The sequence below is a fragment of the Pagrus pagrus genome (assembly GCF_965226575.1).
Source record: "Pagrus pagrus genome assembly, chromosome: 21".
Lineage (NCBI taxonomy): Eukaryota > Metazoa > Chordata > Actinopteri > Spariformes > Sparidae > Pagrus > Pagrus pagrus.
This window is the reverse complement of record NC_140208.1, coordinates 7,695,759-7,715,099: the sequence shown is the minus strand read 5'-3', so window position 1 is coordinate 7,715,099 and position 19,341 is coordinate 7,695,759. Positions and strand designations below refer to the sequence as shown.

The following is a 19,341-nucleotide window of genomic DNA, read 5'->3' as shown; positions in this document are numbered from 1 at the left end:
AAGTCAACTACAACTCCCAAGAATCACACGTGTGACACTATTTAGTAACTATGGTATTTTATTCATAATTACACCAAAAAAGCGTTCCACATTTTAGCTCCCATTTGTGCCTTCTTCTCTTTAGCTAATGTACAGCTGCTGAGGCTCATGGGTAATGTAGTGCCATCCGCCACTAATCCCTCTTTCTCACACACAAAGCTGAAATAATTAAAACTGTAATCTGTGTTCACCAATTGAATGTTTCCTTAAAACTAGATTATGTAACTTTTGTAAGACGTCTATGGCGTCAGAGGAGTGCCACAAAAAACAATCTGTAAAAGATTTAGAAAATAAATTAGGAAATGTTAAGATGTATCCATTTATTTCCTTATTTATTTATTTATCTATTTATTATGTTATTTATTCCTCTTTGGATATCTTTTTAATTTTATTTTTTTTTACAGATTTTTTTTTGTTTACGGTCCTCGTATGACTCCATAAAGGTTTTGAAAACTCAAATCAATTAGTTTTTTGATTATGGGCTATTTTTTGTGCTATGAATAAAACTGACTTGACGTAGCTAATGTTAGCAAACTTATTTCTCAACTCATTTCTTACTTCTCATTTTATGTCACTCCTATGACAAATAATGATAAATGTTAATGCTAAATGCCAATGTTGTTTTCCTCACTCAGATCGAGACAGAGGATGTTAGGACATATTTTAAAGCCCACTGAGGCAATGTGAGCGTGAAACAGCCATTTCTGAATCCACTTGTGCTACTTTACTGTTACAGTATGCTTTATTCCAACAACGGTGGCTGTTTGGCATCATAACTTTTAACATTTTGAAGGAGACTCTTGTGTTTTTACATTTAACAAACATCAAGGATGTAATTTGTAGAAAACTCCGAAACAGGAAGACTTAATTGTAGGAGAAAGACTTCCACACCCAGCATCTGTTCCCACTTTGCAACTCTATTATAAATGCATCAATACAGTATGATAACTTGTACTGTAGTTAGTGAGTCAAAAAGTCAAGATAAGTGAGGAGCAAAGTTGAGGCTACGTTCATGAAACCACACACGCCAAATTCAGATTTCTTTGGTGCGCAGCTTTGTGAACGCACCTTGAATGGTGTTAGTTGGTTATAAAAAAGATGAAGAAGAAGAAGAGGACAACAAAAGAGCAGCCATCACCCATTTTGGCTTTTTGCTTAACAGACTTTTGATTGATAGACGCAGAATAAAGGGAGGCTGATGGCAGCTCTGTTGTTGTTGTTGGCTGTAACGTCCTCTAAAACACTGAGGCAGATTGTCTGGAGTCCGCCTGAAACCATCGATAGGGATGAGGGAAACCAAATTCTGTTACGTAATCGCACTGATAGTGATGCCATCTGTTCGTTCGCAAGTCGTCCTTTCACTTCATCAAGGTTGAGTGTACTCATGGGGGTGTGTGTGTGTGTGTGTGTGTGTGTCAGGTACATGAGGCTGAACACACTGAAGCACACACAGTAGGACAGACAGGGCACAACATAATAATCCCTGATATAGATTTAGTTAGTGCTGAGCTGGAGGGGAAAACCTGCACACCTGCAGTTCATACAAAACTCTCACGTACACAGAGACACGTGTTTACACACACACACACGCACGCACAGAAAAATATAATTTGCGGATGCATGAAAACACACACACACACACATACGTAGAGTAATACGTACACCAGCTGTCTTTGGAGCCAAGTTTCATGTCATCCAGGTCAGGTCCAAGTCAAGTCAAAAGTCTGCAAATTGCATCAGCGTGCTAACATGCTCACAATCACGATGCTAACATGATAATAGTTTATCTTGTATAACGTTCCTAGAGAAAATATTTTAGCTTAATGCCAACCAAACAAGCAGTCACCGCAGTAAGTTAGCCTACTGCTAGCTATAGAAGGTGCTGCTGTTCGCCATTTTTAAGTTTATTCACTTTCTTGCAAAGAGCTGGATGGGAAGATTTGTATCTCAAATCTGTGCAATAAATACGAAGCTACAAACAGTTAGATTAGCTTAGCACAAAGACAGGAAAAGGGAAGACAGCTAGTCAAGCTGTGTGAGCCTGTACAGAGTTACTTTGAGCTAAATGCTAACATCACAAAGGGCCGGAAAAAGGTATGTATGCGCCAGTATGCGCCTACATCTTTAAAAACTCATAGTCTCAGTTTTCCCTGTGACTAGTTAATTGACTTTGACATGTAAAATTGGTGGAGTGCCCCTTTAAATATAACTTGAGTCCAAGTCTGAAGTCTCACAATCTCACACACACACGTAACACATACATGACTATTTGTATGTATGTGTTTATTTACATGTAAAAACATAAACAAAGCGAGATGCACACACACACACACGGTGAATTCCCTCGAGTGAGGCGGTGACATCAGAGCTCTGAACGTGAACTGGGATTGTGATTTTAAAATGGGAATCACCCTGAGAGAATTTCCCACTCAGTGACGGTCAGTAAACGTCCCACAGGAGTTTCCATGTTGGTAAAAACTGATCTGACAGGGATTTGCTCTCTGCTCTGTTCTGCAACACTGAACTCAGCGAGAGCTCAGCTGGATGACGCACACACGCACACACACACACACATAAAACACTCGTGGATGACACACAAAAAAAACCAAATAGTATGAGTTATAGTAACACTCGCCGAAGACAAAAATACCGATGGAGGGAGACAGATGGAGAGACAGACGAACAGATGGGAGTGAGGACAAAGAGGAGGTCAGACAGAACCACGGACGTACAAGTCACTGTGACGACTAAGCTAGACAACAGGTGATAATGTGACCTTAAAGCTGCACCGGGCAAGATTTGAACACAAAAATACACTGAAGTGACGCAGAGCTTCACGTCCCTGCAATTGAAAGGCAGCAGATTTGCCCTCCGTCTGTTTCTTGTAGAGAAAATTAAGAATGAAATCCAAAGTGACGCCGTAAGTCAGCGCTAATGTCTTTGATGCACCAGTTTTAAACATACGACGTTGCCACATGCAGCTTTAAATGCAGTTTGACCTTCTTCTTAAAGGGCCGGTTCACACAAATTCACAAAGAAAAGAAACATATTTTCTCACTTACTGAGTCTGCTAACAAGCCATGCAGAAAGAGATCTCTGGACTGTGAAGAGTTTTTATCTGAAGTCGTTTTGACCAAACAAGTAGTCCCTTTAAACTACTGTGCGTATCAAAAATTGCATTAAACGGTATGAAAATGTAGACAGAAATGTCTTAAAGGTGCAATATGCAAGAAATGACATCCTTAGCTTAGTTAGCCGTGCAGCTAGCAGTCGAGACATTATGCCAAAACAAGTTTTCTGTTGATAATTTTCAGTTTTCATCTTAAATTCTTCCGAATTGCACCTTTAAAATAAAAACAGAAATATCACAAGATGGAGGTAGGTGAGATAATATGTTTTCCATAAGTTGTGTGAACCGACTTCTAACTCTTGACATCCAATACATTTCTACTCCACAATCCCTCGCTCCTACTCCCTGTCTTTCTCTTCACCCCTCTTCCCTCCATACCCTGGTGTTGGAGCTGGTCCAGGTCCATGAATTTGCTGGGTTTGGGGTTGAATCCCATGGCCGCCTCCCGCTCCGCCTCCCTCCGCTTCTGCTGCTCCTGCTGACGGGCTCTCCTCGCCACCTCCTCCTGCAGCTCGTCCAGCTCACTGCGCCCTGAGCCTGAGCAGAAAAAAAAACCCACCACAAATGAAATCATCAGTCAGAGCAGAGAAGCAAGATACAGCAAGTTTAAATATGTGCACAGATACGTACCTGCGTTGGTGCCGCCGCCCCAGCTGGGGGAGGGCAGCTCCTGCAGGATGGCACCGCTGCTCTTTGACTTGGGCACCGAACGCCATGAAGGTCCTGACATCAGCACCCGTTTCTGTTGCCCCACCTCCCTGTGGGATAAAGAGAGAGAAGGGAGAAAAAAGGTGAAGAAATAATGAGAGTGTAGATCATTCGACTCCAGACAAATATGCCCATTCATTGATTTGTTGTACTATTGTTGGAAAAATTCGCCGTCCTTAATGTCACATTCGTATTTCATGCCGATAAAGTGAAATTGAGCAGAAAAACAAGAATGACACAGAAACCGCGGGAGGGAAAGACAACGAACGACACAGACGGAGAGGAAGAGACAGTAATTGTTATTTGTGAGCGCCCTACCTATCGGGGCTGCTGCTGTTCCTCTCGCTGCTCTCGTAGCCACTCTCCATCCTCTGAATCAGACGTGGCTGGTGCTCCACCCCTCTCAGAGGTGGAGGGGCAGGGGGACCCATTGTCCGCCCGCTGCCCAGAGACCTGGGCTGCCCGACCAGCCCAAACCCCGCCTCCAACTCCCCAACCTCCCTCCCTTCCGCCTCTTGTAACCCTAGCTGTGCGGGTGGAGCGGGTCCCGCAAGGGGAAAGGAGTCCTGTGGCTCCGGAGGGAGAGAGGGACCGGGCAGGGTGTTGTAGCCCAGAGAGGAGCCTCTCGGTCGGGTGAAGATGCTGTCGATGTTCAGGGCCTCTCTCCTGGGCCTCCAGGTCGGCCGGTAGCGGCCTCCAGAAGAACTGGAGAGCGAGGAAGGAGGATGTCACACAGGGATGTCACGGTTAAATACTCAAAAGGTCCAAATGTGTCTTTTTAGTAAAATCTCCTTCACTGTGTATATAAATTACAATACTAATGAGGTAATAATACAAACTCAGAACACTGTTTGAAGCTAGAAAGGTGGCAGGGTCCGCCACCGCAACAAAGTATATATGTTCAGTTTATTCAGTCATGAAAACAAAGAAACCTTGTTATTTAGTTTGTTTAGGCATAAAAAAATCAGCCAATGAAGATCTTCAGATTTCCTCCAAAATTACATAGTGCACCTTTAAGGAAAGTCATTTTAGAGGGTAGTTAAATAAAAATACATGACCTATAAAAAGACTTAAATACAGTTCAGTCAGGAGACTCACGTCGAGCTTTTAACCGTTTATTGCACCAACATTTTATTTCTGTTCTGAGCTCGACACAGACTGAGATGTGGTGATAATTAGTTCATTTGAATACGGTAGTATAATTTTGAGACACTTGTAAATATTGTTCTTTCAAATCCACCAATTTTTTCTCACAGTTATAGTTAAAAGTCACGTTTCAGATTAAAAACATTTAAGCTTTTATAAATAAAATGCAGGATGTCTACAGTCGATGCATCAGCGGTGCAGTACCTGGACTTGCTCTCGCTGCTGGTGCTTTCATCCTCCCAGTGGGGCCCTCCAGCTCCGCCCTCGCAGCCCCCCACTCCTGACGAAGAGGAGGAGGACAGGGGACGAGAAGAGGAGGAGGAGGAGGTGAGCGGCCGGCGGGAGGAGAGGAGGAAGACGGCCGTCTCCTTGTACTCCGGCAGGGGAGGAGAGGGAGGGCGGGGAGGACCCTCCACCGCTGACTCTGAACATGGAAGACAACATTTCTATTTATCCCTGAGGGGGCAATTAAAGTAAGTAAATAGTAGCGAGGCGAAGAACACTTCTTTCCACTGATACTTGAAAACTAACCTGTGTTTGCTCTTAATGTATTTGTACAACAAGTACCGCAGTTTCTCTCTTACTCCCTGAAAACACCGCGGTCACTTGTGTATTTGCTGTTGTTTGGAGCTGTCAAGGTGCAGCTGTACTTTGTGAGTTTACATAACTTTACGCCAGTATTACCTCCGGTGTCAGAGCCGTGCGGCGGTGTGCCGGTGTCGTAATTACAGACCACCGTGGTCTGGGATTCGCTGGAGAGCTGGCTGCCGGTGGACTGGTGGAGAGATCGGCCGCGAGAGGTGCGGTGACTCGAGCTGTCCGTCGAAGAGTCGGTCCGAGTGTCGCTGGATATCGACGGCTCCCGACCTGAGAGAGAATCAGATCAACAGAGAGATGACCTTTCAGTTAATCCTGAATCTTCATATGTTTACAGTCAAATAAGTTCAGCGTGCGGGGGCAGGAGTTGGATTATAGGGTTGAAGGTCGGAGCGTTAAAGCAGTAACCTCGCCTGCCCCCTGATGATAAACACTGAGTAATCTGATCTGATCTGTAGCAGAGTGTGTCATCTTTGCTGTACCGGAGTCTTCGCTGTCGTAACCAGCCTTGCTGCTGCAGTGCTGGAGCTCCAGCTGCGGGTTGGAGCTGGTACAGGGGTTGGGGCTCTCCTGCAGTATCACCGGCGTCCCACGGGGGTCAGCGTAGAGCAGCAGCAGGGGCTGATAGTGGCCTTTGATACAGCGAGACACCACGTCCTTCCACTTAGGGCCGATCTGGAGGTGCAGCGGGGCAACACACACACATAAAGACACACATGAACATACATAGAAACCCCCCGCACGCGCACACACACACAAAGAGAAAGTAAATCTATCTGTATTGAGATATAACATTACGCATATTCCACCAAAAGCAGAAGGTCAAACACACATTGTGCTGCTGTGTGTCCTCACTGATATCATGTTATCACACTTTTCCATTAGCTCAGTGATCTAATATGACTGACAGCGTGCACTGTGACTGATGGAGGTGTCAAGGACATGTAGATCCACTTTATATCACACTTTGACAACAGGCGAACGCGGCTCCCTTCGGCTCAGCCACCGCAAGATTTATATCATGTTATAACTCACGCTTGAGCCGTGAAGCGTTACAACATGAGACCGGCTTTTAGCGCTTAAACCTGCGCTAAGATTCAGACAAAGACGGGGATTAAACCTTAAACACATAATCAATCTCCAGCCGCCCCCGCTGACCATGCAGCACTTGAACTAACCATGCAGCGTAGTTCTTGTCATTGCTGCTCTCACAGGCACAACTGGAGATGCAGCAGATACTGTACAGCAACACCTCCCCCCCCTCCCCACCTCCCCGTGTTGCAGCATGCAGACTCCGAACTGTGTCTCACCTCTTTGACGTGGGCGTCGTCGAAGTACATCCACTTGCGTATCTTGGTCTGGAAGAAGAAGGTGGAGTAGTGCTTGCCGTAGTAGCACACCATGCCCACCAAGTAGAGCTCCGCCTGGCGAGCCCTCTCCTCTGTCACACGGTAGAACAACTACAGAGAGAGAGAGAGAGGAGGGAGGGAGGGAGGGAGGAGGAGGAGGAGGAGACAGGGAGGGAGGGAGGGATGCAGGGAAGAGAGGGAGAGGTGTGCAGTAGCAGGGAGGAGATAGAGATAGAGGAGTTAGTGTGAATACAAGCACATTTTTTTGCTCACCTAGAAGCTGTATGCAGTAATCCTTCAGTCACTGCCTCTCCTCATTGTGTGCTGCACACACACCGCACAGCGCTACATGTGTGCCGCAGCTCCTCATGCAGAAGTGATGCACAGATCTCACACTGACGCCTCAGTAAGGTCAAATAACACTGCTGCACATTTCACATGCACAGATAGACGTGATAAAACTGCAGTGTTGTTGCAGAGTTGTTGGTTTAAGAATCGTCTTTATAATCCTTTATAATCTTTACCTGCTGCTGCATATGGTTCAAATGTCATTATTGAGGACTTAAAGGGACAGTTCACCCCAAATTCAACACATATCCCTCCTCTTACCTGTAGTCATATTTATCCATCTTGCTTGGTTTTTGATCCGAGGAGCTGAGTTATGGAGATATCTGCCTTCTCTTGAATATAATGAAACTAGACGGCGCTCGGCTGCTGGTGCTCAAGGCGCCAAAGAAATACATTTGAAAAACTCGACAGCAATGTCTCTTTACAGAAATCACGACCCGATTACTGAAGATAATCCACAGAGGTAGCCTCTCGTTTCCTTCAGAGCTAGGGCTGCGTATTGAACTTCAACACTTTTATGGCAATGCGAGTATCAAAAAAAGTCTTGTCATTCCACACCAAATTTCAATACCTAAGGAGTTTATCTCAGCGTCACGGAGCCAATAAGCATGCAGCATGCTTGTTGTGCCAAGATCTAATAGTGCTGGTGATTGGCTGTCTCGAGGCATGCAGGTTTCGTCCAGACACGGGGCTCATTACCTGTATGTGTACTGTAATCTTTTGTGAAAAAGGATTTCATGAAATTGGTACCAAAGAAAGTATTATTCAGAGACAGGTATCGAAGTCAGCGTATCTGTATTGACATTTATTTTAATGATATCCAGCCCTGTTCAGCGCGATGATACGGCAAGAAAATAGTTCAAACATGAAACTGCTCGGAGAAGCTCTGTGGGTTATCTTGAGTACCGAGTCATCATTCCTGTAAGAAGAAACTGCTGTTGAGTTTTTCAAATGTACTGTATTTTTTGGTGCCATCTAGTTCGATTATATTCAAGAGCAGGCAGCCATCTCCACGGCTGAGATCTCCAAACATCAGCAACTCAAACCTCCTGACAATCTAGATGGATGAATAGCACTACAGGTGAGAGGAAAGATATGTATTTTCTATTTTGGGGTGAACTGTCCCTTTAAGTCGACAAAATGTCAGATAATAGGCCGTGACGACTTTCCACAGCCCAAAGTGACGTCTTCAAATTACTTCTTTTGTTCGAGCAACAATCCAAAACTCAAAGATATTCAATTCACGGAGATAAAAAAAACAAAAGAAAAACAGCAAATCCTCATTTTTGACGAGCTGGGACCAGCAAGCGTCGAGCATTTTAGCTTGATAAATGAAAATCATTAACAATTGCCATCTATTTCATTGTAATAGACCAATTGTTTCCGCCCTAAAAAAACCCAAACAATGGGGGCAAAGAACACAAAAGAGTAACGGGGAAGCAGAAAAGAGAGAAAACAGATGCAGAAGACAAAGAGAGAAAATGAAAGCGGCGGCGGGGTAGGAGGGATACAGGAGACAGATGGATTCACTTTCTCTGATCTGAACGACTAAACAAAAGCAGAAAATGCGATAGATTATGCCTCCGATTCCTATCTAACAACTAGCTTCATCTCACAACGGCGGGGTGAAAACGAGAGAGACGGCAGCGGGCGGAGACAGAAGATAGAAGATAGAGGAAGGAATTTGACTCACTATAACACATATTCACTGATCCATTATTCATAGATATCGCTTCAGAATGCGGCTGGAGATGTTACAGTGGCATTAAAATGCATCAGCATTACTCAGTCATGACACGGAGTATCAGAGGCCAAACACGTGTGTGAGTGCGAGGTGTGAAAGCTGCAACACGAGACAGAGCAACGACATCCTGAGCTCCATATGAGAGTAATGGAGGTCAGGTCAGTTGTGTCATGTGTGTTATAATTTGTTGTTTGCTGTAACAGGATAGGTTGAGTTTACTGGGCGTTACAGCATGCACAGATATCGTATTTGTATTTAAGTGTATTTACACGTGTGTGTTTGAGAGTATTCGTGTATCCTTACGCATGTGTGTGTGTGTGTGTGCATGTTTTTGTTTCCTATTGGGGACCTTGTCATACACACTGACCATGCCAGGACCAGTAGTCTTTATGGGGACCAAAAACCAGCCCTAATGCAGCCAAACATGATCTCTGAGGTTGTGGTTGAGTTTAGGTTTAAGGTATGAATTGAGATTAGGTTAGGGTTACAGTAAGGGTAACCAAGTGCAAAAACCCACCGTGACATCACTCATTGGTTTGTGGACTATTGTTTTGATGACTCGAGTTCGACATTAAAGTCCTCACCATAGGAGGATAGGCTGTTGTAGCAACTTGTCAATCACAAGGTAGCCACGCCCTTAAGCATACCCTGCTGCTTTATCGTCTACTTCACTCAAAAGTTTACACGATAAACATCATGCTGCATTGAAGAAGACTTGAAACTAAAGATTGAGACATTAAACTCATTAGGAAACTGTTTACTGAGGTAATTAAACAAGTGAGAAGTAGGGTCAACGACATGAGCATGCCTCTGGTGATTCGTACCTCTGGCCTGGAGGTGAAGTGTCTGAATAGTTTTTCCAGTGTCTTTCCCCAGTTTCAAAACTGTTTCAAAAACCATTCTCTGTGAGACTGTGGTGCTTTGAGCTAAAAGCTAAAGTTGCAGATGTTTCGCGATGATATCATCATAGATTAGCATATTAGCCTGTGCAAAAAGTCGTTTTGCAGGTATTTGTCAGCCTCTGGAAACCAGGAATGTTTGCACCAGATTTTATAGGAATCCATCAAACGTTTCCTGCAACTAGAGTTACAAAAAACATGTATTTTTACTGTTTTACTGTAAGAATTTCTCTTGTAAAGGTCCAGTGTGTTGGGGTTAGGGGACTCTATTGGCAGAAATGTAATATAAAATTCAAATCTATGTTATCATTTGTGTGAAATCACTCGAAAATGAATCGTTGTGTTTTCGTTGCCTTAAAATGGGTCTTTTATGTCCACAGAGGGAGTGAGTCCTCTTCAGAGTCCGCCATGTTGCACTGCCATGTTTCTACAGTAGTCTCCCACAAACCTGTCTCAAGAGGGGCCTTTTGCATTTCTAATGGTATTAGGCTGTTTGCGATCTGCAACCTCAGAGGAGCACTGAAGGGGCACTCGCCACCACAACATTATTTCTGACTGTTGCTCTCAATCTTACTGCTACTAGCAGCGCTCACTCACATGTACACACTGTGCACAAACCTCTTTTTACAAACAAATTTAGAGCATTATGTCAGTGTTTGGGTGGATGTACTTGGCTGCTCAAAAAGGCATACATAACATACGTTAATGTGTTACAATGACCGTGTAATGTGTGTGTGTGTAATGTGTGTGTGATCCCCTTACATCTCCCAGACGCAGGCAGGTCCCCAGGCTGTGTATGACGTCCTCCGCCAGGTCAGAGTGGTCCGAGTCCCACACCAGCCCGATGGACACGATCTCCGGTGAGTTCATCAGCACCCGGCGGATACGCAACACCTCCCCGCAGTTACTCTGTGATGGAGGGAGGGAGAGGAAGGGAGGGGGGAAGAAGGAGAGCGTGTGATCAAACAGGTTTATTCATGCTGTGTTATGAGGCAGCGTGACAGCGGTGTACATCGCTAAAAAATCATCCCTGTATTTGGCAGAGGTGAACACACGTGCACGCATGCAGAAACACACACGGGATGAAGCGAACAGTGGGAGAATGAGTGGCCGAGATAAAAGGCAGGAGGGAAGCGACGATGAAAGGATCGTAAGAGAGAACGACAGAGGAAGAAGCGCTGTGCTGAGTTGTATTTGTCCCTTGGGCCTTCTGTTGAGTTCAGAACCGCGTGTTCTGAATCCTTCCTTTGAGTCATGACCCACCGCAGAGCTGGTGCACACACACACACATGCGCACACACGAGCATGCACGCAGTGCTGGCAGAGCGGGCTCGGAAACAGCCTGAGAACACCCCGGCAACCAGACACTTTGCCAAACACAACACTCGCACACACACATATGCACGAGCACACACAGAACTCTCTCTTTGTGGGCGGCGGGCTGTCTTGCGCTGGCACCAGAGATGGCAGGAAGGTATTTTGCCAGGGTCTGCTTCTCGATTCTCAGAAAGGGACACAAACACAAGCCTGGCAGCGGCAGCCAAGCAGCACAGCAACTGAGACACAGGCTATCTGTTAGCTTAGGACGGCGTCGACGGGACACACGGCCCTCGGTTAGCTCCCTGTGCTGTGTCTCTGCTGAGAACAGCCGCTGACAACATCATTCATCAAGCGATCGTACAAACAGATTCGCTCTGCTTCATAATACAACATTGATCTTGCAGCCTCGTCTCTGAATTTTGTATGCAAATTTCTTTTCTTTGCTTTTTTTTTTTTTTTTCCCTCGTTGTGGCTATGCAGACCTTTCCAAGAGAGACCGAGTTATATAACAAGTGCTGCTGGTCAAAGGATACTGTAGGTTTGCAGAATGCTGATTGTGGCGTTCTCCAGAGCAAAATGAAACAACTTTAGGAAAATGTTTGTGCTTATGCTTTCTCACGACTCATACGGCAACGAAATAAAGGGACAATCCCACTTTTATCAGCGTATTGGGGGCTGAGGATGCAGACTGAACAGCAGAATCAGGTGGAAAGTTACTGTAGATAAAGGACAATTCAGATGTTTTACAACTTGGATGTTATTTGTGTATTTTAAGCCATCATTTCCATCAATCATGACAATACTCAAGTTATCGCTGGGATCTAAGAAAGCTTAAAAGTCGCTACAACAAAGTCTACATCCAAATGTCGGGCGTTCCCTGCTTTTGTAAGTCTCAGAGCGCTGAGATCTGTACAAACCCATAATTCATCCAGAAGGCTAGAAGGTCCCTGAAGTGGACTTTCTGTAGACTTTCAGAGAGTCAGCTTGGGGTGAGGGTTTCACAGGATTTATCTGTTTAAATTACCCACAATTCATTGCAACACGAATTGACGTTTGAAGTTTTCGAGCTGCGGACTGAAAAAACAAAAAACGTATTATGAAAGTCTTTAAAACATTACTTGAATTGTGATGGCCAGAAACAATTTTAAGCCAATCATGACAAATATACATACGTACAGGCTATAGTGGTAATCAAAATGCATTACAGTATATTATAGTAGTCCTGAGGCCTGTTTATCACCGGCTTATATCGCCATGCAATCTCACACCTAACTACATACGTATGAGCGATCAGCAGATGAGGTTTAAACCAAGCCAAGAAGCCAGTCAGATTATCTGAGCTGCTAAAATATGAAAAATGTGTAAGTCGCTACCGGCAAAGGAGAAAAAGTTCTTCTTGAATAGAAAATTATCCTCCTCTCTAGATGCAGGCAATTAATTTGGTGAGTATACAGTTTTAGGTAATCAAATCTATGGAGATAAAGCCCAGAGAGCTGTTTAATAAAACAGCAGGAGACGAAATTGCAACATTCGCTGATACATTTGTGGTTCATGAGTGGTTAAATAGTTGTTTTCTGTCGTTGTTTCTTGTCATTAGTTAAACGTGTCAAGAAGGGAATACTGATCATGTTGCAAATTGCAGCGTGCATGTTTGAAAAATAGGTTATAACATATGAAATGAGTTCTGAAGTATAATTTTGAGATATTTAGTGCTTTATACTTTCATTTTGCTGCATTTAAGAGAGAAACTACTTCTACCACTTTTACTTTTGACTGTTAAACTGCAGTTACTACTTATCTTGCTGGATTTCACTTATAAAAAACATGCCAGTAAACACATTTATGTACATGGCACCTTTCAAGAGCAAGAATGTCGGAAAGGATTCGGTGTTGAAGACGATCAAACAGTTCACACTCAAACGTCTCTTTAAACCCCTCTAGCTTAATTTCAAATGCATCCTTAAAAGTTCTAAATAGTTATCTAATACTAGGAAAATTTCACATATTAACACATCATTTCATTTAATGCTTAATATCAGATCTAATGCGAGGGAAAAATTAGACGAGACCGAGCCATCAAAGAGGGAGCGAGGGCCCCCCCACGCGGACCCCCCGGCAACACAGCTGGAAGCCCCAGTGGGAGGCGGTGGAGGAAACTCTAATTGAATCTTGACCTTAAAATTGAAAGTCAAATGGAAACATGGATCGAGATAATCGCGACGCCCTTAATACGAAGAACGTTCAAATCAGCTCCGCCTCAAGCAGCTACAATATTAAAAGCTGCTGTAAGTGTCACTTTCTTATTAAAATAAGTGTTAAACAGCTCTGTGTTCCAGCAGTAATCACTGTGCGGTGAGTGTTTGGTCAGTAACTCACGTCTCTCCTCCTCCTGCTCGAGCAGTAAAAGAGAAGATACATTTTCTGGTATCCCTGCTCGCTTTATCCAATCAGGACAGAGAACTCTATGAAGAGGCAGTCCTGTCTGCTCGGGACGACTTATACTACCAAACAGGCCGAGTGATGAAAATGGCTTGAAGAAAAGAAAGAGGGAAAGAGAGCTGCCTCGGAAAAAAAGAAAGGAGTCGTGCAAGTGTAAGCAACTTAAAACACGGCAGTAAAAGACAATCCTACAGACGGAAACACAAAAACTTATTTGACGTTTTCTTTGTGCTGATTTTATTCACCGTGTTGCTTTGCCATCATCTTCAATTAACCTAATCCACCCAACAACAACACGTCACCACCAGTCTGCAGTTTGTGGTAAACTCAAGATGTCGTTCCCGTTAGTCTGAGGCTCAACAGGTAAATAAAGTCGTCAAACATGCATTTAAGATGAACTAAATGTTACATTTTAAAGTAAGATCATGAAAAAAGACCATTTTATTGTACGCAAGCTGGTGCGTGATGCAGGTTAGAGGATATCGCCAGATCATAATTGGTGCACCAATATCTGCAGCATCACTTTTTCCAACCAAGCCCAGTTCAAGTCTCTCATGCAAACTTATAAAATGTATCTAATTGGCTGCCAAAACAGGTTTGCATGACCCTCAAGTAAAAAACGAGTATTTTGATGTTACTTTAAAACTAGTAGAAAAACTGAAAACTTCTCCCACTGCAGCATCCATGTAATTAATTAATTAAATTCACTTCAGCTGTTAACCGACCGTCTTCACACTTCCCTCTGTCAACTCTTTGGCACCAAGCAAACATCTTCACACTCTCCTATCTTCAATCTGGCACCTACAGTATCTTCCAGCAGCCTCGCCGCCATCCAAATACCATCGCTTTGTTTGAGCAAAGCCCTGCGTGGTATTAACAAAAGATCAGCGCTGCGAGTGATGGAAGATAAACAGAGACAGGTTTGTGTGGGTCCCGCAGGACTGCGCACACAACGTCAGCGTTTGGGCCGTGAATAATCTAACGGTGCGTGTGAGTGTAGCTGCAGCGGCGAGAGTTTGTGGTGGTGGCGCTGCTGCTGCTGCTGCTCTGTGAGGCAGCTGAGGAGGCGCTTTGTGCGGATGCTTTGGCAGAGAGGGCTGGTCGAGCGCGGCCAAGCTGGATCTGTTCAGCAGCAGCACTTTCCCATGTGGCAGCAGGGAACAGACCTGCAGAACAAAGGCATCAATCCTCCGTCCACCTCCGTCAATACCTACACCTCCTCTTTCTTTCTCTGTCTGTAATCTCTCTTCACTTTCTTCACTCTAACAGTTTTCCCCGACAGGTTTAACATTATTTTTTCCCCCAGCACAGCCAAATGCTCTTTTGTTTCCTGCCACAAGAAGAGGACGATCGTTACGGTTTACTGTAAAGGAGGTCGATGACGACGGGTCGGAAAACGCTTCCGGTAATAGAAAGTGAGGAGAAAAATGGGAGAAAATGCAAATGAGATGCTGATTATGTAACGCAGACGCGGCGAGAAAGAGGGAGGGAAAAACAAACAAAGACATGATGAAACTGCCAAAGTGGTAACACTGCACTTCTATTTTTAAAAACTGAATTTCACCCGTCTTTTAGTTATTTTTATCAATCCAACTTTTGACTTTGGAAAAAACAGAAATTAGCAGATTCTTTTGGGGGTTTTAGATATTGAATATCAATATTGATATTGCGACAATATTGTAGGGATGACTCCTGGTCTTTAACAAAATATGTAAAATAATCACTGATGACGTGAAAATAATGACTAAGTGGGTAAAGGACAGTATAAGAACAAGAAGAACAGTCTGGTGGGTTCAGAAAATGACATCAATTAACTTAAATGCAGATTTTAAACCAAGTCAAACCAAAGCGTGTGTGTGTGTGTGTGTGTGTGTGTGTGTGTGTGTGTGTGTGTGTGTGTGCACTCACAGGGCAGTTGCGCAGGTCTCCCATGTTGCTGGCGTTGCGGAGCAGTTCTCCAAACATGTCCGGTGTGGGTTTCTCTCTGCACTCTAGCATCCTCACTGCCTGGTTACTGCAGCATCGAACACAAAAACAACACGTTGACACACTCTGTGAACGTGTGCGCTGCTCACAATGAGACCAGAGCTTCATTTTACAGGGCTGCAAATTTCATTGTAAGACGGTGGTGATTTACCAAGTAACATATTCAAATTTCTTTTTTAAATTACCCCCAAAGGACCATCATAATTGGCTCAAAATGTATTTAAAAATACCCCAACACCATTCAAATATAACATTCTGCTATTTTCCAGATATCAGTTAATAACTAGCTGGTAATTTATTTAGTACATTTCCAGGAAACTTCCAACTAGCTTCTGTCTAACTTCCCCTCAGCGTGCTACTCCATTGAAGTGATTTATCGCAGCTTCACCCCGAACAAAACGTCTGAAGGTAAGTAAAGTAAAAGTAAAAGTAAATTTTTGAACCATTTCATTTTCACTTCAACAACTTTGGAACAATTTTTTTATAATTGCTAATTTCCAACAAATACAACTTCATTATCAAGAATCAAGTTCGGGGAGTTTAGGAAAATGGTCGCGAAGTTGGACTGAATCGAATTTACTGACCTGCAGAAGTTGAGCAGAAACTAGTTTAAAATTAAAGTGCAACAACTCACTTCACTTTAGTGGCCTTTAGACAGAAACTAGCTGGAAGTTAAGGTAGCATGGTTAGCCAATGTTAGCTAGAAACTAGTCTTTCCTGTGTGAGAAGCTGTGAAACAGAATCCATATTCTGACTCCTCTCTGCAGATTATGATCTTTGACCTTCGTGAAGTGTTTGAGATGAAAGAAAATATCCCTACAGGGAGCAATAACAGTACAGAATCATCATTATTGTTCTTAAAGGAGAAGTTTATGTACAACTAATAATTTGATGACAGAAGCTTAACTCTCTTTCAGCGAGGCTTACACAGCGACACTGAGCTGCAATTATCCCCTTTAAGAACAGTCGTCCTCTGAAGGACAAACTCAAATATACGTTATTGTTGTTGTTGTTGTTGTCGTTCTCGTTATAATCTGTGAATACCAAATGAACTCATGCAGCTCAGCACCATGTATGGGATTATGTGCGCAATGAATCAGCATTGTTTTGTTTCTGGTGAAGTATTCCTTTAAGAATAACGATTTTTAAAAAAACATCCAAACATCCTCCCCCTCTCCTCCCCCCTCTCCTCTCCCTCACCCCTTCCATTAGCCTGACGTGAACTCAACCTCTTCTCTACTCTCATTCAGCTTCGACCTCTCCTCTTCGAGATGCGCAGGCAGATGTGAGGCTACGAAAGCGGAAAAAAACAACAACAACAACGCGGCAGGCGGAAACACACTTGTTTACTTGTGTCTGACTCGTGCTCGAACCAGACGTTTGTTTTGTATTTTTGTTGCCCTCTGATTATCTTACTCATGTTGACTTTTGCATATTTGGCTATCTCGACTGTAAACAACAGGCTCCACTAAGGGTAAAAATAGCTTGGCAGCGCTAACAGGCACAAACACAGAGCGGTGGCACCGCTGTGCCCCACAACTACCTTGACACAGTGTGTTTATTTGTACTTTTGCCCCCCATTCATCCCTCTATTTCCTCTGCCGTGTTCTATTTCCAAAAGGCATACGGAGTGATATATCCTCTTATTTCCTCATTCGCAGTCTTTCCGACCCACTGTTCCACTTATAGATTTATGTCGCCCCCTGGGTCTACTGAATCAAACAGCTGATTGATTACTTCCCCTGTTCCTTATTTCATTGACTGAGAGCGTGTGCGAGTTTTATGTAACAGCTCTGAGGATGCACACACGCGCACATGCGTCTCCCTGCCCGTGGATTTACCTGCGCTTAGCGTCTACCTGGACACTGGAGGAGATATTAAGCTCACCTGCTCTTGCATATGCATGATCGTACCCGTGTGTGCATAATGTGTGCGCGTGTTCGCAGTTCAGCAGGGACCCGTGAAGGGAAGAAGAGAACACGCTGTACCTTCCTTTACTGCCACCCAGCCTCAGCTTGCTGCCAGATTTACTGCAGTGTGTGTGTGTGTGTGTGTGTAGGTGTGTGTCTGGTCTTACCAGAGGGATGTAGTGGAGATGTAATGAACCATCTGAATGAAGGGCAAGGGGTCTGATGTGGCTCCACAGCTGTTACACACACACTGCAAACACGAAAGCATCCTCAGATTCATCGCAGGACATAAAAAAATGCTTGCGTGGGCGGTTGTTTTTCTTGATTGACAGCTCGGTAACGCTCTCCTACCTGTTCGAACAGCGTCATGGCAAACTTCTGGTGTGGTATGCAGTGTTTGGCTGTGCAGATGTCCTCTCTGCTCTCCGCGCTGATGTGGAAGTGGATACGCATCAAGAGATTCTCCTGAAGGAACACACGAGGCAAAGTGGGCATCAATTAATATGTGTGTTGTGTGGTAAGTTGGCATATGTGCTTGTTTATATTGTATACATGTGTACAGTGCATGTGTGTGTGTGTGTGTGTGTGTGTGTGGGTTTGATCGTTCCTCTCTGTTGGTGCTCTTGTTAATCTGACCGTGGGAGCAGCATCTATATTTCATAAGAAGCCGACGGATTCCCTGACTGAACACATTTACTACCAATCGATCAGACAGGGCCTCTCATGCACACACATAAAACACACACACACACACACACACACACTGTGGAGGTCCTTAAGGCAGAGAGAAAGCGGCAGAGAAAGAGACCGAAAGTGGCTGCGAGAAAGCAACAGGAAGTGCTGCAGAGAGGGAGACGACGAGTGAAAATGATAAAACCTGTGACTAATGACATTCCCTCGTCTTAATTTTCCCCCTTCAACAAATGATAAAAGTCAATTCCCAAAATGAGACACACACCATTCGAAAAAAAATGCTTCGCTTTGCTTCTGAGGAGCTAAAATCCAAATAAAACGTGATAAAGGAACATCAGAGAATTCAAAATCTGGGAATCCCCAAACCTGTGATACTTTCATAATAACTTCTTTCAGACAGTTAATATGTTTTTTTTTTCTCCATCTATCTTTAATCAAGAGCGTGGTCTTTTTATTTGAGAGCATGACTCACAGATTTCATGATCAGATTTTTTAACTCCTTCCCTCAAAGCCCTGCCTGTACTCTTGCTTTTCTTCTGCTCTATGCTTTGCACTCAGACACACTGTAGGTGCTTGAGCAGATTTCTAGCGTTCCAGTTTTTTTCTGGCAGATTTTTGTGTAAAAACCTTGTCAAAACTCCCCGTGAGGTGTTTACCAATGAAATGATCAGCAATCTGCCAGACTCCCATTCCTGACTCATAAAGCCGATGTCGTTCTCCTCTCTAGCACACCAACGGGGGCTGCTGAAGCTATTAGAGCAAAAGAAAAACTGTAGGTGCTCGTATATTTTATACTGTATATTAGAGGTCAGGTGTGTGGGATTTGTTGGTGTCTAGACCACAACTGAACCACTCAGTCTCAGATTCTGCTTTGGTGGTCGCTATGACCCGACACCTGGATTCATGCGTTGCTTTCCTGCATTCATCCAAAGTCATGTTCCTCCCGTAGGACCAAATCGCTCTCTTTTAGCTCTGTTTTTGGTCTCTACCACATCCTGAGCGACCGTCTTGCTCAGCTCTTCGGCTGCTAAAT

At 44.0% G+C, this 19,341-nt stretch overlaps 1 protein-coding gene across 1 annotated transcript in view; it reads right to left on the bottom strand.

Annotated features, from left to right (window-relative positions):
• usp54b (ubiquitin specific peptidase 54b) overlaps window positions 1-19,341 on the bottom strand; it is a 58,743-nt gene that overhangs the window by 10,158 nt on the left and 29,244 nt on the right. The window contains exons 5-15 of the mRNA XM_084341763.1: window positions 17,967-18,080; window positions 17,783-17,865; window positions 15,628-15,733; window positions 10,723-10,869; window positions 6,931-7,080; window positions 6,103-6,295; window positions 5,708-5,890; window positions 5,228-5,447; window positions 4,196-4,582; window positions 3,800-3,927; window positions 3,548-3,706 (exon numbers count right to left, since the gene is read on the bottom strand). Of these exons, the coding sequence (XP_084197889.1) occupies window positions 3,548-3,706; window positions 3,800-3,927; window positions 4,196-4,582; window positions 5,228-5,447; window positions 5,708-5,890; window positions 6,103-6,295; window positions 6,931-7,080; window positions 10,723-10,869; window positions 15,628-15,733; window positions 17,783-17,865; window positions 17,967-18,080 (1,870 nt within the window). The remainder of the gene's footprint in view (window positions 1-3,547; window positions 3,707-3,799; window positions 3,928-4,195; window positions 4,583-5,227; window positions 5,448-5,707; window positions 5,891-6,102; window positions 6,296-6,930; window positions 7,081-10,722; window positions 10,870-15,627; window positions 15,734-17,782; window positions 17,866-17,966; window positions 18,081-19,341) is intronic.